Source organism: Coregonus clupeaformis, chromosome 14 (genome assembly GCF_020615455.1).
Source record: "Coregonus clupeaformis isolate EN_2021a chromosome 14, ASM2061545v1, whole genome shotgun sequence".
Lineage (NCBI taxonomy): Eukaryota > Metazoa > Chordata > Actinopteri > Salmoniformes > Salmonidae > Coregonus > Coregonus clupeaformis.
In genome coordinates, this window is record NC_059205.1 from 34,535,636 (window position 1) to 34,552,179 (window position 16,544).

At 50.4% G+C, this 16,544-nt stretch overlaps 1 protein-coding gene across 1 annotated transcript in view; it reads right to left on the reverse strand.

Annotated features, from left to right (window-relative positions):
- Positions 1-16,544, reverse strand: part of LOC121581316 (histone-lysine N-methyltransferase 2C-like) — a 132,355-nt gene that overhangs the window by 42,443 nt on the left and 73,368 nt on the right. The window contains exons 22-32 of the mRNA XM_045224804.1: positions 15,879-16,091; positions 8,358-8,480; positions 7,818-7,943; positions 7,521-7,651; positions 4,563-4,767; positions 4,356-4,448; positions 3,949-3,996; positions 3,033-3,167; positions 2,879-2,911; positions 2,617-2,754; positions 240-390 (exon numbers count right to left, since the gene is read on the reverse strand). Coding sequence (XP_045080739.1) covers positions 240-390; positions 2,617-2,754; positions 2,879-2,911; positions 3,033-3,167; positions 3,949-3,996; positions 4,356-4,448; positions 4,563-4,767; positions 7,521-7,651; positions 7,818-7,943; positions 8,358-8,480; positions 15,879-16,091 — 1,396 coding nt within the window. The remainder of the gene's footprint in view (positions 1-239; positions 391-2,616; positions 2,755-2,878; positions 2,912-3,032; positions 3,168-3,948; positions 3,997-4,355; positions 4,449-4,562; positions 4,768-7,520; positions 7,652-7,817; positions 7,944-8,357; positions 8,481-15,878; positions 16,092-16,544) is intronic.

Consider the following 16,544-nt stretch of genomic DNA (forward strand, 5'->3'; position numbering starts at 1 on the left):
GTAGGAAGGACACACAAACAGGGATTTGAATGATGTACAAAAAAAACATGTAGTCATCATTATAATTGTTTTGTAGACCACAGTAGACCACTAGCTCCCTCCGGTAACTACAGTCACTAGCAAAGTTTGCAATTTGCTTTGGTTGAACCGTGTAGTTCGTATGGAGATGATTTAACATTCAATACAGTTTGTCAGATCTTATGCGCTTTCCACAGCAAGGTAAGAGTTGCAGTTAGTACCTTGGATTGTCAGCGAAAGGCATGCGGTGGAGGGGAGAGAAATTGTCTGGGATACAGGGTCCTGCTCCGGGATTGGATGGATTCAGAGGGAATCGTTGGTTAGGTCCCATCAGCCCGTTCATCATTGGCATCCGTGGAAAAATGGCATTCCCTGTATGGAAAAACAGGATTATATCAAAGGGACTGCATTACTGTAGGAAAACCATGTTCATGTGATGAGCAACCTCGTCTGAAACATGAAGACTTGTGTTAGCTCCCCGAACTAATGCCTAGGCTTTAGCTCAGTGGGCTAACAGTCTTGTGGTACACATAAGACCCAGTGGTATCCTGAACAAAAAATATAAAATCGCAACATGCAACAATTTCAAAGATTTTACTGAGTTACAGTTCATATAAGGAAATCAGCCAATTTAAATAAATAAATTAGGCCCTAATCTATGGATTTCACATGACTGGGCAGGGGTGCAGCCATGGGTGGGCCTTGGAGGGCATAGGCCCACCCACTGGGGAGCCTAGCCAATCAGAATGAGTTTTTCCCCACAAAAGGGCATTATTAAAAGACATAAATACTCCTCAGTACCCCCCACCCCCTCTCAGACTGGTGAAGAAGCCGGATGTGGAGTGTAAACAAATTTGTGCACAAAATTTGAGAGAAAATAAGCTTTTTGTGCATATGGAATGGGACCAACACTTCCATGTTGCGTTTATATTTTTGTTCAGTGTAGGTTTCATCTAGGGCTGTGCTGGTCATGACATTTTGTCAGCAGCTGATAGTCAAGCAAATAATTGACCTTTAATTAACATAAATACGTTTAGCATCTCCTGGCTTCTACGCATAACCTACAAGCTAATGATGCAGACCTTTGGAACAACTACATTTTAAAAAGTATAATACATCAATTTAATATAGCCTACACCATCACAATAAATCCATTATTTATTTTAGACAGGTCTAAAGAAACATGATATAAAGAAAATGTAGTCTATTTCAGAAGAACAGAATAGCATACTCTGAGTTGTCCTTATGTTAGGTCCTGATCTGGCTATGCCATATGGCTGTGGGCTACACTAGTTCATTTAGCAGACAAGATTTGCTTAGAATTCCGCTGCATTATTTTATAGTATGAAGAATACAATTGAACATAGCTGAATAAAATAGAAAGGATGTTTTCCCCAGATGATTTCCAAGGGAGTGCACACTAGAATGGGCTGTATACCGTATATACTAGTACACCAGGGTATTTGGAAATAGCCATGGGATGCTTTTTCAATACCGTTTAAACTATTTCATTGATTTTTTTTATTCATACATTTGAAGCTACTTTTTAAGTAAATACCTGCAGTCAACTTTTGTAATATGTTAGGAGATCAAGTAGATTGCGTTCTTCATTTCACCTGACCTCAACTTCCTGTGCTGCAGGATGACACACACTTAGTCTAAAGTGTTTTTTTCTGGTTTACCCAAGTTCTCACACTTTTTAAAATAGAAAAACAACAAAATTGAATATTCTGTGTTCACAACTATGCTTAAACCACATCAGGGGATGTGAAATGTAAGAAATTTAGATTATTTTTAGTGTAGTTTCCCTTTAATTCAGTGAGCATGCCCTGCACTGTTGTTTGGTTAGCGGGGTGTCTGTAGTGCAGTAAGCGCACGTGATGTGATTAGGCCGCCAATGTGTGGAGGACATTTATTTATTTGTATTTTTGAAGTTCTGTGGAAGTACTTTTTTAGTGTCGCTGACGAGACGCTGATCATGTGACGAGTTCGCAAATCAAATACCCACTGCCACTAGACAGTGAAAAACAAGTTAACCTTTATTTATTGGAATTTAAATTAGTTTGTAGTAGTTAAGTGTTGAGTTAGATTACATACTGTAGCTACCTCATTCGTATTTTTTGTTTTCAGTCGGTGACTTCACAGCAATGGCTAGCTAGCCAACATTTTGGTAGCTAGCAGGCTCAGCTAAATACAAATCTCCCTAGATACAGCCACGTCTCAGTCACGTCATGAGATTTGTACATGAAAGAGGAATCTCATAATACGAATTGGAGTTTCCCAGCTTCCCATTTAGAGTTTCTGGCGCAGCACAGAAATGCCCTTATCCAGATGGTGTGACTAACTAAGTCGCTTTGGATAAGAGCGTCTGCTAAATGACTAAAATGTAAATGTCAGTTAGCAAGTTTTGTAGGCTACTAGTGACCATCAGCGGCATCAGAGCACAGTTTTGGAGAAGCCGTGACTAAATGGTCACGTGGCATTTGACTGCGATCATGACTTGTGAATGCTGGTGTGGCTGTAATAAGGTCACCCTAACAGCCCTAGAAGAGCGAAAGACTGCCAGTATCTGCTACAGGACCCTGATGAGTGTCGTACCTGCGTGAGGGTGTGTCAGGCTGGTTCCTGGTGCCCCAGGTGGGCCTTGGGGTTGAGGCATCTGTGGTGGATGGCTGGTGCTGGTGCTGGGGCTCAGGACGGCAGTAAAGAGATCCTCCACGTCCTTACCCTCCAGCTCTACAGAGCGCAACACCATAGAGACAGCCGTTAACACTAATACAGAGAGTACAGTTAAAACTGATAGACAGACAATACTAATGTTCAGTTATGTATAACCCTGGTTCTCTGTGTAATAACCAACCTGGTATTTTGTATAGTTTGCTGAGAATCGATTCTGATGACAGAAGAAAAAGAAAGGAAACAGATTATTCATCTGATCAGAGTTATACCAAGAAGTGAATTGAATATGAAGGGGCTGAAATACAGACGTGTTGACCACCAGGTCTTGTACTGACCGTCAGCCATCTCCAGCTCTGGGCTGAGGATCCCGTCCAGATGTTCATCTGGGAGCGTACGGGGAGTCCGGCGGCCGGACTGAGAATGGGGGCGTGCTGGGGAGCGGTCTGTCAGGGGTCCAATGTCCAGACCAGCTAAGAAAGCACACACAGATGTACACACACACGAGCAAAGATACACATCAACAACTATGCATGGTACATTCACTTCAAAGCTAGATGCAGTCAGAACTTGATCTGGCTAATAAGCTTTGCGACTCATTTGAATAACGGGGGGATATCTGCACTGTGTGCAAATTAAATGAAGATAATAAGCAACGGTGCAAGCTTAGCAGAATTACTTATGATGACTATCTTTCGAGATTAATCTTTAAATCTCATCACATCTACTATACTCTCAAAGAAACAAATTACAACCATCTATCAACGTCAGGACGACTGCTGCAAACTGTGAGCCACCAAGGCTTTTTTTGAGGTGAAGAAATAATAAGTGCATTTTAAGTTACATAAAAGTAGTGATTACTGAGAAAGAACCAAGGATGCATATTGGCCTCAGTGGAGTTGCTAAGCTATTCTTCACCAATCACCGAGCAGGGACGAGAGAGACGAGACATTCACTGTCATCACAAAATGGAAGGCCACTCACCAAGGCCTCTCATTCTCTCTAAATAATCTGCCTCTAAATTGCTCATTTTTTGTCCTTGACCGTTTGTTACGGTGAGAATCTGAATCACTCTAGCGTTTCTATTTCGGTTAGACTTGAATTTGTACTTCACAAACTGAACCGTAACCAAACAAAGGATTGGAACAGAGAGGCCATTGTTGACCAGGTGAAATGTAGCGAGAGAGGGTCAGAGAGCACACACAGTAATTGAAAGAGAATGTACTATTTCTATTAAGCCCATGGAGCCCTTACCAAAAGGAGGAGGTGAGGAGTCGACCTGGAAAGGGCAAAAATCAAGACCTACAGGAACAGAACCGAAACCAAGACACAAGATGAGTGAATAAAACAGAATAGTGGAGACCGAGCAGGCAAACCAAACTGGAAAGAAACGCATAAAACACACTTGAAACAATGCCAAATAAAGATCAAACAAAACTAAAAAATGAATAAAATAATTTGGGAAAGTATGTGACAAATAAAACGCAATAAATGTGACTTGTTTTGCTGAATAAAAATGTAGTGGGGGTAAGGATACATTTGTAAGAATTTATCCTTACCCTAACCCTTGGAAAATACATTTTGAAAAGACATACAGCAAGACATCCCAGGCTGGCAGTACAATCTTCCCACAATGACAGCCTCAGAGATAAGTGACATACCAGAGTCACCAGTCTGCTTCCCCAGCATTCCCAGGAGGTCTGCATCTGTGTTGAGAACCTCAGACAGATCCACTAGAGGTTCCTCAGAGGGCTCTGTGGATGAGAAGACAGACAGACACGACAGAGTCAGAAACCATGGCATGGATCAATGGACAAGTGTGTGCGCATGCGTCTGTGTGCCTCCATGTGTATCTGTGTAGTACATACGTGGTCCGGCTGGTCTGGACGAGGCTGAGGCAGCACTGAGCAGGGGATCTGAGGATGGGTCCAGGATGCTGGTGGTGGGATGCTTCCTGTCCCCCTGGGGCCCAGTTCCAGCCCCAGCTTGGCCCTCCTCTAGCAGCCCAGACGCCACCGCCTGCTGCCTGCTCTGCTTGCTCTTATCCAGCAGGTCCTTACCGAAGAACGCCTCCTAGAAAGGCACACAACACGGGTCACTTCTCCATAGACCCACCATACTTCAGGATAACTGTCAACCTTTCTTTATCTCCCACCTCCCCATGGGACGTTCATCAACAAGCACAGTTACATGATCCATCCCTTCAAAGGACAAAAAAAAATGATGTTTTACTAGTGTCAGTGGACTCTCTCTACCAGTGTAGATAGACATGGATCTATCTCCCCATCAGCAATGTCTTATCTCGCAGCGGACAGACCCATCGTGTGACTGCTGCAGCCTCCCACTATGCTGGGACATTAAAAGCCTCGCTAACCATCTTAATAATTAATCCAATGTGCTCCGTGTTGGGTTTTATTCAGTCTCTGTGCCCTCCTGCTGTGGAGTACATACCAGCAGTGACAGATGCCTATGGCATAATGCACCTCCTCACATCTCATCTATTTTGGCCAACACAAGGTGACATAGAGCTCTGGGTTTGAGACGAGAGAGAGCGGGAGCGGGAGCGAGAGAGCGATGTAGTCTGGCTTTCATATGTTGAACCCCCAAACAAAAGGATGATCAGAGTAGAGGATGTTAGCTATCCTCTAAGGACAACTCCTGGAGGCATTCCCTCCCACTTTAAGAGAGCACACAAATGGGCCTTCTGCCATCTCCAATGATCTATCTTTAAGTGCTTGCCAGGCATTATGCTGAGTATTCTCTGTATTCTCAGGCCTCCCATTGGATGAGGTAGAACTAGATTTTATGCAGATGCAATGTGACGTTCCAGGCAATCAGTGTGCTCCTGCATCTATGAATGGTTGCCTCATAAAGAAAGGGGTTGACATGTAGGTTGGCAGCTTATTCTGACAATTACTTATCTGCATATGGAGGACCTTAACATATGTTTTTTTTTTGCAGTAAGACAACCTCTACTCCAAATACTGTGCCTAGTACCAAGTGGTGTTTTTGCCTAATTGTAAGCTTACAACTATGTCAGGGAATCATGGCTAAATATATTCCCTCAGTTATAACAAAACCAAACTGACATCTTCCAAATCACATAAAGCCTGAGACAAATGTCAGTCATAATGTACTGTGCCTTCAGAAAGTATTCACACCCCTTTACTTTTCTACATTTTGTTCCGTTACAGGCTACATTTTAAATTGATTAAATTGAGATTGTGCGTCACTGATCTACACACAATACCCCATAATGTCAAAGTGGATTTTAGAAGTTCATAAAGAAATGTCTTGAGTCAATAAGTATACAACCCCTTTGTTATGGCAAGCCTAATTATGTTCAGGATAAAAAACGTGCTTAACAAATCGCATAAGTTACATGGACTCATTCTGTGTTCAATAAAAGTGGTTAACATGATATTTTAATGACTACCTCATCTCTGTACCCCACACATACAATTATCTGGTAGTGGGTTCGATCCCCGGGACCACCCATACACAAAAATGTATGCACGCATGACTGTAAGTCGCTTTGGATAAAAGCGTCTGCTAAATGGCATATTTATTTATTTATTTTATCTGTAAGGTCCCTCAATTGAGTAGTGAATTTCAAGCACAGATTAAACCACAAAGACCAGGGAGGTTTTTCAATGCCTCGCAAAGAAGGGCACCTATTGGTAGATGTGTAAAAAAAAAAGCAGACACTGAATATCCCTTTGAGCATAGTGAAGTTTTAATTAGGCTTTGGATGGTTTATCAATACACAGTGTCACTACAAAGATACAGGCGTCCTTCCTAACTCAGTTGATGGAGAGGAAGGGAACCGCTCAGGGATTTCACCACGAGGCCAACGGTGATTTTAAAACAGTTACAGAGTTTAATGGTTGTAATATGAGAAGACTGAGGATGGATCAACAACATTGTAGTTGCTCCACAATACTAACCTAAATGACAGCGTGAAAAGAAGGAAAACTGTACAGAATAAAAATATTCCAAAACATACATCCTGTTTGCAACAAGGCACGTAAGTAATACAGCAAGAAATGTGGTAAAGAAATTACATTTTTGTCCTGAATATAAAGTGTTATGTTTGGGGCAAATCCAACAACACATCACCGAGTACCACTCTTCATATTTTCAAGAATGGTGGTGGCTGCATAATGTTATGGGTCTGCATGTCATCGGCAAGGACAAATGAGTTTTTCAGGATAAAAATAAACGGAATACAGCTATAAGCACAGGCAAAATCCAAATTAAAAACCTGGTTCAGTCTGCTTTCCAACAGACACTGGGAGATGATTTCACCTTTCAGCATGACAATAACCTAAAACCAAATCTACACTGGACTTGCTTTACCAAGACGACATAGAATGTTCCTGAGTTGTCTACTTACAGTTTTGACTTAAAATCGGCTTGAAAATCTATGGCAAGACTTGAAAATGGCTGTCAAGAAAATGATCAACAACCAACTTCACAGAGCTTGAAGAATTAAAACAAGAATAATGGGCAACTATTGTCCAATCCAGGTGTGCAAAGCTCTTAGAGACTTACCCAAAAAAGACTCAGTTGTAATCGCTGCCAAAGGTGCTACTAAGTATTGACTCAGGGGTGTGAATACTTATGAAAATGAGATCTGTATTTCATTTTCAATAAATGTGCAAACATTTCTAAATACATGTTTTCACTTTGTCATTATGGCGTATTGTGTGTAGATGGGTGAGATTTTTATTTTATTTAACCCATTATGAATTCAGGCTGTAACAAAAAGTGGAATAAGTCAAGGGGTATGAATACTTTGAAGGCACAGTAGATGTGGGACTGACCTGCAGGTAGGTGGGAAAGGCCTCCTCAAGCTTGGTTTTCTTCTTCCTGTAGCGTTTCTTGATCTTCTCTGGGACATCCGGCCCAGGTGGCGTCTCATCCACAGGGGTGTCAGGCAGCGTCTCTCCCCAGCCTGCAGTGGGCACCGAAGAGTAGGTTAGAACCTTTTCCTTACAAATATAGAATCTCATATGCACGCTTGGGTATTCTATTCTACAATTTATTTTCACTCAGAGGCAGAAATAGGATATTCAGACAAAAGCAATTGATCATGCATTGGTAGATGTGTGGGAACTCACCCTCCTCCTTTCCTGTGGGTGGTTCAGAGACAGAGCCAGAAGAATCCTTCCTGCTCAGGGATCGTTTGGCCTTGCCTGGGCCCTGGCCTGGACGGCTCCGCTGGCGCACCATGAAACCACCGATGCCTGAGAAAGAGATATTCAACAATGAACCAACACATAGATAAGGTAAGCATAGGTAAGATTGCTGGTTCCTAGAAAGTAAAGTATCCAAATTGTCATTTTTTATTAGAACGCTATAAGATCTGTTTTATTAGGAAATTACTGTTGGGAGGACATAGAACACGTGGGTCTTTTTCTTGGTGTTTCCATAGAGCACATCTCAATGCTTTCACTAGAGGGGGAAACATCTTTAACCTAGATTAGAGAAAACACAATTTATAACCCCCAGAATGAGCCCTCTTTCTTTCTTTCCTTCCGAGGCCTTGTCTTGTCATCCCTGAGCTTGGCTAGCTACAACGGTACACTGATACAGTGCTGGGCACGTACTGCACCATTTCACGCTCCAGAGGAGCTGTCTCCTTCAATCAGGTGCCCTACCCGGCCGGTACGGCTTCCTCTTCCTCTTCTTGCTGCCGTCTGCCCCCTTGGACTCATCTTCTGCTGGCTCTCGCTCTGGGCTCGAGTCAGACTTCCCCTCACAGTCCAGAGAGAGGTCCGCCTCTGTGAGTGGCGCGGAGAGAGGATTGGGAGGGACAGAGAGAGAGGGTGAGACACACAGAGAGAGAGAGAGCGACACAGAGAGCGTGAAACAGAAAGAGAGAGCGACACAGATCGAGAGGGCGAGAGGGACACAGATCGAGAGGGCGAGAGCGACACAGATCGAGAGGGCGAGAGCGACACAGATCGAGAGGGCGAGAGCGACACAGAGCGAGAGGGCGAGAGCGACACAGAGCGAGAGGGCGAGAGCGACACAGAGCGAGAGCGACACAGAGCGAGAGGGCGAGAGCGACACAGAGCGAGAGCAGGGCGACACAGAGCGAGCAGCAGAGCGAGAGGGCGAGAGCGACACAGAGCGAGAGCGACACAGAGCGAGAGGGCGAGAGCGACACAGAGCGAGAGCGACACAGAGCGAGAGGGCGAGAGCGACACAGAGCGAGAGGGCGAGAGCGACACAGATCGAGAGGGCGAGAGCGACACAGAGCGAGAGCGACACAGAGCGAGAGGGCGAGAGCGACACAGAGCGAGAGGGCGAGAGCGACACAGAGCGAGAGGGCGAGAGCGACACAGAGCGAGAGGGCGAGAGCGACACAGAGCGAGAGGGCGAGAGCGACAGAGCGAGAGGGCGAGAGCGACAGAGCGAGAGGGCGAGAGCGACACAGAGCGAGAGAGACAGAGCGAGAGCGACACAGAGCGAGAGAGACAGAGCGAGAGCGACACAGAGCGAGAGACAGACCGAGAGAGACAGAGCGCGAGACAGACCGAGAGAGAGAGCGAGACAGAACGAGAGAGAGAGCGAGACAGAACGAGAGAGAGAGCGAGACAGAACGAGAGAGAGAGCGAGACAGAACGAGAGAGAGAGCGAGACAGAACGAGAGAGAGAGCGAGACAGAACGAGAGAGAGAGCGAGACAGAACGAGAGAGAGAGCGAGAGAGCGAGACAGAACGAGAGAGAGAGAGAGAGAGAGAGAGAGCGAGACAGAACGAGAGAGAGAGCGAGACAGAACGAGAGAGAGAGCGAGACAGAACGAGAGAGAGACAGACAGAACGAGAGAGAGAGCGAGACAGAACGAGAGAGAGAGCGAGACAGAACGAGAGAGAGAGCGAGACAGAACGAGAGAGAGAGCGAGAGAGCGAGACAGAACGAGAGAGAGAGCGAGAGAGCGAGACAGAACGAGAGAGAGAGCAAGACAGAGCGAGACAGAGAGAGAGAGCGAGAGAGACAGAGCGAGAGAGACAGTGCGAGACAGACAGACAGAGCGAGAGAGTGCGAGAGAGAGAGAGAGAGAGAGAGACAGACAGACAGACAGATCGAGCGAGTGAGAGCAAGACAGACAGACAGAGCGAGCGAGACAGACAGACAGACAGACAGACAGAGAGAGAGAGCGAGCGAGAGCGAGACAGACAGACAGACAGACAGAGCCAGAGCGAGACAGACAGACAGACAGAGCCAGAGCGAGACAGACAGACAGAGAGAGCGAGCGAGAGCGAGACAGACAGACAGACAGACAGAGCCAGAGCGAGACAGACAGACAGACAGAGCCAGAGCGAGACAGACAGACAGACAGAGCCAGAGCGAGACAGACAGAGCCAGAGCGAGACAGACAGACAGACAGAGCCAGAGCGAGACAGACAGACAGACAGAGCCAGAGCGAGACAGACAGACAGACAGACAGAGCGAGACAGACAGAGCGAGACAGACAGAGCGAGACAGACAGAGCGAGACAGACAGAGCGAGACAGACAGAGCGAGACAGACAGAGCGAGACAGACAGAGCGAGACAGACAGAGCGAGACAGACAGAGCGAGACAGACAGAGCGAGACAGACAGAGCGAGACAGACAGAGCGAGACAGACAGAGCGAGACAGACAGACAGACAGACAGACAGACAGAGCCAGAGCGAGACAGACAGACAGACAGAGCGAGACAGACAGAGCGAGACAGACAGAGCGAGACAGACAGAGCGAGACAGACAGAGCGAGACAGACAGAGCGAGACAGACAGAGCGAGCGAGCGAGCGACAGACAGACAGACAGAGCGAGCGACAGAGCGAGCGAGAGAGAGCGAGCGAGCGAGAGACAGAGCGAGCGAGCGAGAGACAGAGCGAGCGAGCGAGAGACAGACAGACAGACAGACAGACAGACAGACAGACAGAGCGAGACAGAAAGACAGAGCGAGAGCGAGACAGAGCGAGAGAGAGAGCGAGAGATACCGAGCAAGAGACAGACAGAGCGAGCGACAGACAGACAGACAGACAGACAGAGCGAGCGACAGACACAGCAAGACAGACAGACACACAGAGCGAGACAGACAGACAGAGCGAGACAGAGCGAGAGAGACAGAGCGAGACAGACCGACAGAGCGAGACAGAGCGAGAGAGACAGAGCGAGACAGAGCGAGAGAGACAGAGCGAGAGAGACAGAGCGAGAGAGACAGAGCGAGACAGGCAGACAGAGCGAGACAGGCAGACAGAGCGAGACAGGCAGACAGAGCGAGACAGACAGACAGAGCGAGACAGAGCGAGACAGACAGAGACAGACAGACAGAGCGAGACAGACAGACAGAGCGAGAGAGAGAGACAGAGCGAGAGAGAGAGACAGAGCGCGCGCGAGAGAGAGACAGAGACAGAGCGCACGCGAGAGAGACAGAGACAGAGCGCGCGCGAGAGAGAGAGACAGAGACAGAGCGCGCGCGAGAGAGAGACAGAGCGCGAGAGAGAGACAGTGAGACAGAGAGCGCGAGAGAGAGAGACAGTGAGAGAGAGAGCGCGAGAGAGAGAGACAGTGAGAGAGAGAGAGAGGGCGCGCGAGAGAGAGAGACAGAGCGCGTGAGAGAGAGACAGAGCGCGGAGAGAGAGACAGAGCGCGCGAGAGAGACAGAGCGCGCGAGAGAGAGACAGAGCGCGGGAGAGAGAGACAGAGCGCGAGAGAGAGACAGAGCGCCGCGAGAGAGACAGAGCGCGCGCGAGAGAGAGACAGAGCGCGCGAGAGAGAGAGACAGAGCGCGCGCGAGAGAGAGACAGAGCGCGCGCGAGAGAGAGACAGAGCGAGAGAGAGAGCGCGAGAGAGAGACAACGCGAGAGAGAGAGCGCGCGCGAGAGAGAGAGACAGAGCGCGCGAGAGAGACAGAGCGCGCGAGAGAGAGACAGAGCGCGCGCAGAGAGAGAGACAGAGCGCGCGCGAGAGAGAGAGACAGAGCGCGCGAGAGAGAGAGACAGAGCGCGCGAGAGAGAGAGACAGAGCGCGCGAGAGAGAGAGACAGAGCGCGCGAGAGAGAGAGACAGAGCGCGAGAGAGAGAGACAGAGCGCGCGAGAGAGAGAGACAGAGCGCGCGAGAGAGAGACAGAGCGCGAGAGAGAGACAGAGCGCGCGAGAGAGAGAGAGACAGAGCGCGAGAGAGAGAGACAGAGCGAGCGAGAGAGACAGAGCGAGAGAGAGAGAACGCGCGAGAGAGACAGACAGAGCGCGCGAGAGAGAGAGAACGCGCGAGATAGACAGACAGAGCGTGCGAGAGAGAGACAGACAGAGCGCGCGAGACAGACAGAGCGCGCGAGAGAGACAGAGCGCGCGAGAGAGACAGAGCGCGCGAGAGAGACAGAGCGCGCGAGAGAGACAGAGCGCGCGAGAGAGACAGAGCGCGCGAGAGAGACAGAGCGCGCGAGAGAGACAGAGCGCGCGAGAGAGACAGAGCGCGCGAGAGAGACAGACAGAGCGCGCGAGAGAGAGAGACAGTGAGAGAGAGAGCGCGAGAGAGAGAGACAGTGAGAGAGAGAGAGAGAGGGCGCGCGAGAGAGAGAGACAGAGCGCGCGCGAGAGAGACAGAGCGCGCGAGAGAGACAGAGCGCGCGAGAGAGAGACAGAGCGCGCGCGAGAGAGAGACAGAGCGCGCGCGAGAGAGAGACAGAGCGCGCGCGAGAGAGAGACAGAGCGCGCGCGAGAGAGAGACAGAGCGCGCGCGAGAGAGAGACAGAGCGCGCGAGAGAGAGACAGAGCGCGCGAGAGAGAGAGACAGAGCGCGCGAGAGAGAGAGAGACAGAGCGCGCGAGAGAGAGACAGAGCGCGCGAGAGAGAGAGAGACAGTGAGAGAGAGAGCGCGAGAGAGAGAGACAGAGCGAGCGAGAGAGACAGAGCGAGAGAGAGAGAACGCGCGAGAGAGACAGACAGAGCGCGCGAGAGAGAGAGAACGCGCGAGATAGACAGACAGAGCGCGCGAGAGAGAGACAGACAGAGCGCGCGAGACAGACAGAGCGCGCGAGACAGACAGAGCGCGCGAGAGAGACAGAGCGCGCGAGAGAGACAGAGCGCGCGAGAGAGACAGAGCGCGCGAGAGAGACAGAGCGCGCGAGAGAGACAGACAGAGCGCGCGAGAGAGACAGACAGAGCGCGAGAGAGAGAGACAGAGCGCGAGAGAGAGAGAGACAGAGCGCGCGAGAGAGAGAAAGAGCGTGCGAGAGAGAGAGAGAGCGCGCGAGAGAGACAGAGAGAGAGACAACGCGAGAGAGAGACAACGCGCAAGAGAGAGAGAGAGAGAGCGCGCGAGAGAGAGAGACAGAGCGCGCGAGAGAGAGAGACAGAGCGCGCGAGAGAGAGAGACAGAGCGCGCGAGAGAGAGAGAGACAGAGCGCGAGAGAGAGAGACAGAGCGCCGAGAGAGAGAGACAGAGCGCGCGAGAGAGAGAGACAGAGCGCGCGAGAGAGAGAGACAGAGCGCGAGAGAGAGACAGAGCGCGAGAGAGAGACAGAGCGCGAGAGAGAGACAGAGCGCGAGAGAGAGACAGAGCGCGAGAGAGAGAGACAGAGCGCGAGAGAGAGAGACAGAGCGCCGAGAGAGAGAGACAGAGCGCGCGAGAGAGAGACAGAGCGCGAGAGAGAGAGAGACAGAGCGCGCAGAGAGACAGAGCGCGCGAGAGAAGACAGAGCGCGCGAGAGAGACAGACAGAGCGCGAGAGAGAGAGAGACAGAGCGCGAGAGAGAGAGAGACAGAGCGCGAGAGAGAGAGACAGAGCGCGCGAGAGAGAGAGAAAGAGCGCGCGAGAGAGAGACAGAGCGCGCGAGAGAGAGAGAGAGCGCGCGAGAGAGAGACAGAGAGAGAGCGCGCGAGAGAGAGACAGAGAGAGAGCGCGAGAGAGAGACAGAGAGAGAGAGCGCAGAGAGAGAGACAGAGCGCGAGAGAGAGAGAGAGCGCGAGAGAGAGAGAGAGAGAGCGCGAGAGAGAGAGAGCAGAGCGAGAGAGAGAGAGAGACAGAGCCGCAGCGAGAGAGAGAGACAGAGCGCGAGAGAGAGAGAGAGAGCGCGCGAGAGAGAGAGACAGAGCGCGCGAGAGAGAGACAGAGCGCGAGAGAGAGAGACAGAGCGCGCGAGAGAGAGAGACAGAGCGCGCGAGAGAGAGAGACAGAGCGCGCGAGAGAGAGAGACAGAGCGCGCGAGAGAGAGAGACAGAGCGCGCGAGAGAGAGAGACAGAGCGCGCGAGAGAGAGAGACAGAGCGCGCGAGAGAGAGAGACAGAGCGCGAGAGAGAGAGACAGAGCGCGCAGAGAGAGAGAGACAGAGCGCGAGAGAGAGACAGAGCGCGAGAGAGAGAGAGACAGAGCGCGAGAGAGAGACAGAGCGCGCGAGAGAGAGAGACAGAGCGCGAGAGAGAGAGAACAGAGCGCGAGAGAGAGAGACAGAGCGCGAGAGAGAGAGCAGAGAGAGAGCGCGAGAGAGAGACAGAGAGCGCGAGAGAGACAGAGAGAGCGAGAGAGAGAGACGCGAGAGAGAGAGAGAGCGCGAGAGAGAGACAGAGCGCGGAGAGAGACAGAGCAGCAGAGAGAGACAGAGCGCGAGAGAGACAGAGCGCGAGAGAGAGAGAGCGCGAGAGAGAGAGCAGAGCGCGAGAGAGAGAGAGACAGAGCGCGCGAGAGAGAGAGAGACAGAGCGCGCGAGAGAGAGAGAGCGCGCGAGAGAGAGACAGAGCGCGCGAGAGAGAGACAGAGCGCGCGAGAGAGAGACAGAGCGCGCGAGAGAGAGACAGAGCGCGCGAGAGAGAGACAGAGCGCGAGAGAGAGAGACAGAGCGCGAGAGAGAGACAGAGCGCGAGAGAGAGACAGAGCGCGAGAGAGAGACAGAGCGCGAGAGAGAGACAGAGCGCGCGAGAGAGAGACAGAGCGCGCGAGAGAGAGACAGAGCGCGCGAGAGAGAGACAGAGCGCGCGAGAGAGAGACGGAGCGCGCGAGAGAGAGAGACGGAGCGCGCGAGAGAGAGAGAGACGGAGCGCCGAGAGAGAGAGACAGAGCGCGAGAGAGAGAGACAGAGCGCGAGAGAGAGAGACAGAGCGCGCGAGAGAGAGAGAGCCGAGAGAGCGAGCAGAGAGAGAGAGAGAGACAGAGCGCGAGAGAGAGAGAGACAGAGCGCGAGAGAGAGAGAGACAGAGCGCGCGAGAGAGAGAGACAGAGCGCGCGAGAGAGAGAGACAGAGCGCGAGAGAGAGAGAGACAGAGCGCGAGAGAGAGAGAGAGACAGAGCGCGCGAGAGAGAGAGAGACAGAGCGCGCGAGAGAGAGAGAGAGAGCGCCGAGAGAGAGAGACAGAGCGCGCGAGAGAGAGACAGAGCGCGCGCGAGAGAGAGACAGAGCGCGCGAGAGAGAGACAGAGCGCGCGAGAGAGAGACAGAGCGCGCGAGAGAGAGACAGAGCGCGCGAGAGAGAGACAGAGCGCGCGAGAGAGAGACAGAGCGCGAGAGAGAGACAGAGCGCGCGAGAGAGAGAGACAGAGCGCGCGAGAGAGAGACAGAGCGCGAGAGAGAGACAGAGCGCGCGAGAGAGAGACAGAGCGCGCGAGAGAGAGACAGAGCGCGCGAGAGAGAGAGAGCGCGCGAGAGAGAGACAGAGCGCGCGAGAGAGAGACAGAGCGCGAGAGAGAGACAGAGCGCGAGAGACAGAGCGAGAGACAGAGAGAGAGAGACAGAACGAGAGAGAGACAGAACGAGAAAGAGAGAGAGAAAGACAGAACGAGAGAGAGAGAGAAAGACAGAGCGAGAGAGACCGAGAGAGAGAGTGAGAGAGAGAAATAGGTGATAAGGAGATAGCCAAGGGGCAGCGCAGTCTGCAGAATGGACTAACAGACCACCCTGCCCCCAAGCTACAGCACCCAGGGTCAATCCCATTTCAACTCCAGTCAACTTCAAGAGATTAGCCTAATTGAAATGGTGGATTTTTCAATTTGGGGAATTTAGCTCCACAACTCTACTCCACCACCTATCCGTCTGCAGTCAGTTGAAGGCCTATTGCTGTTTCAGAGGGTCTTAATCTGTGTCCAGGAAACTGGCCCATAGTGTTTTCTAACAAGCTTGTTGTATTTAAGTCAGTTAACCTATATTTAAGCAGGGAAGTCCGTTAAGAACACATTCTCATTTAAAGACAGGCACCTCTGTTGTCCTCCATGTCCTCATCCCGGGAGTGTTCTGACAGCATGTCCAGGGGGGCCTGCAGCACTGCAACACTGTTCTGGTTGATGATCTTCAGCTTCAGCTTGGGCTTGGGTTTCCTCCGCCGCGATGCAGGGGCCGTCAGGCTCTGGAGCTGACACAGGCCCGACTCAGTCAGACACACGCCGTCCTGAGTGTACGTCCTCACCAAGTCTGAAAGACACACAGACACACTCCACGAGGTTATGGTACTGTTCGAACATCCTAGATGAACTGGAATGTATGGCATGTCCAATGTGATTAAAACAAGATTTAATGAAGTTAAAGAGCTAGAAAGCATCTCAGAGAAGAACAAATATCTCGATCTCAAGGCAGAACAAATACTAAAATCATATGGCAAATAGAAATCAGAACTGGATGGTCTTAAGCGATAGATGGGAGGGGTTGAGGGGAGCTAAAGGGTGTGACTAAAAACAAACAAAAGATAACTAATGTAAAATATACTGTGTCCGTAAAATGTATATAGTATGTATAAGCTGGAAGTAGTTGTTGTCCATTGGTTTACTCCAATTAGGGGAGGGGTGGTAGGGTTAGGGGAAAATAATAAAGGAAACATTTTTTTAAATATATATCTATTAAACAAAATAGATGTGGGGGATTGGAAAT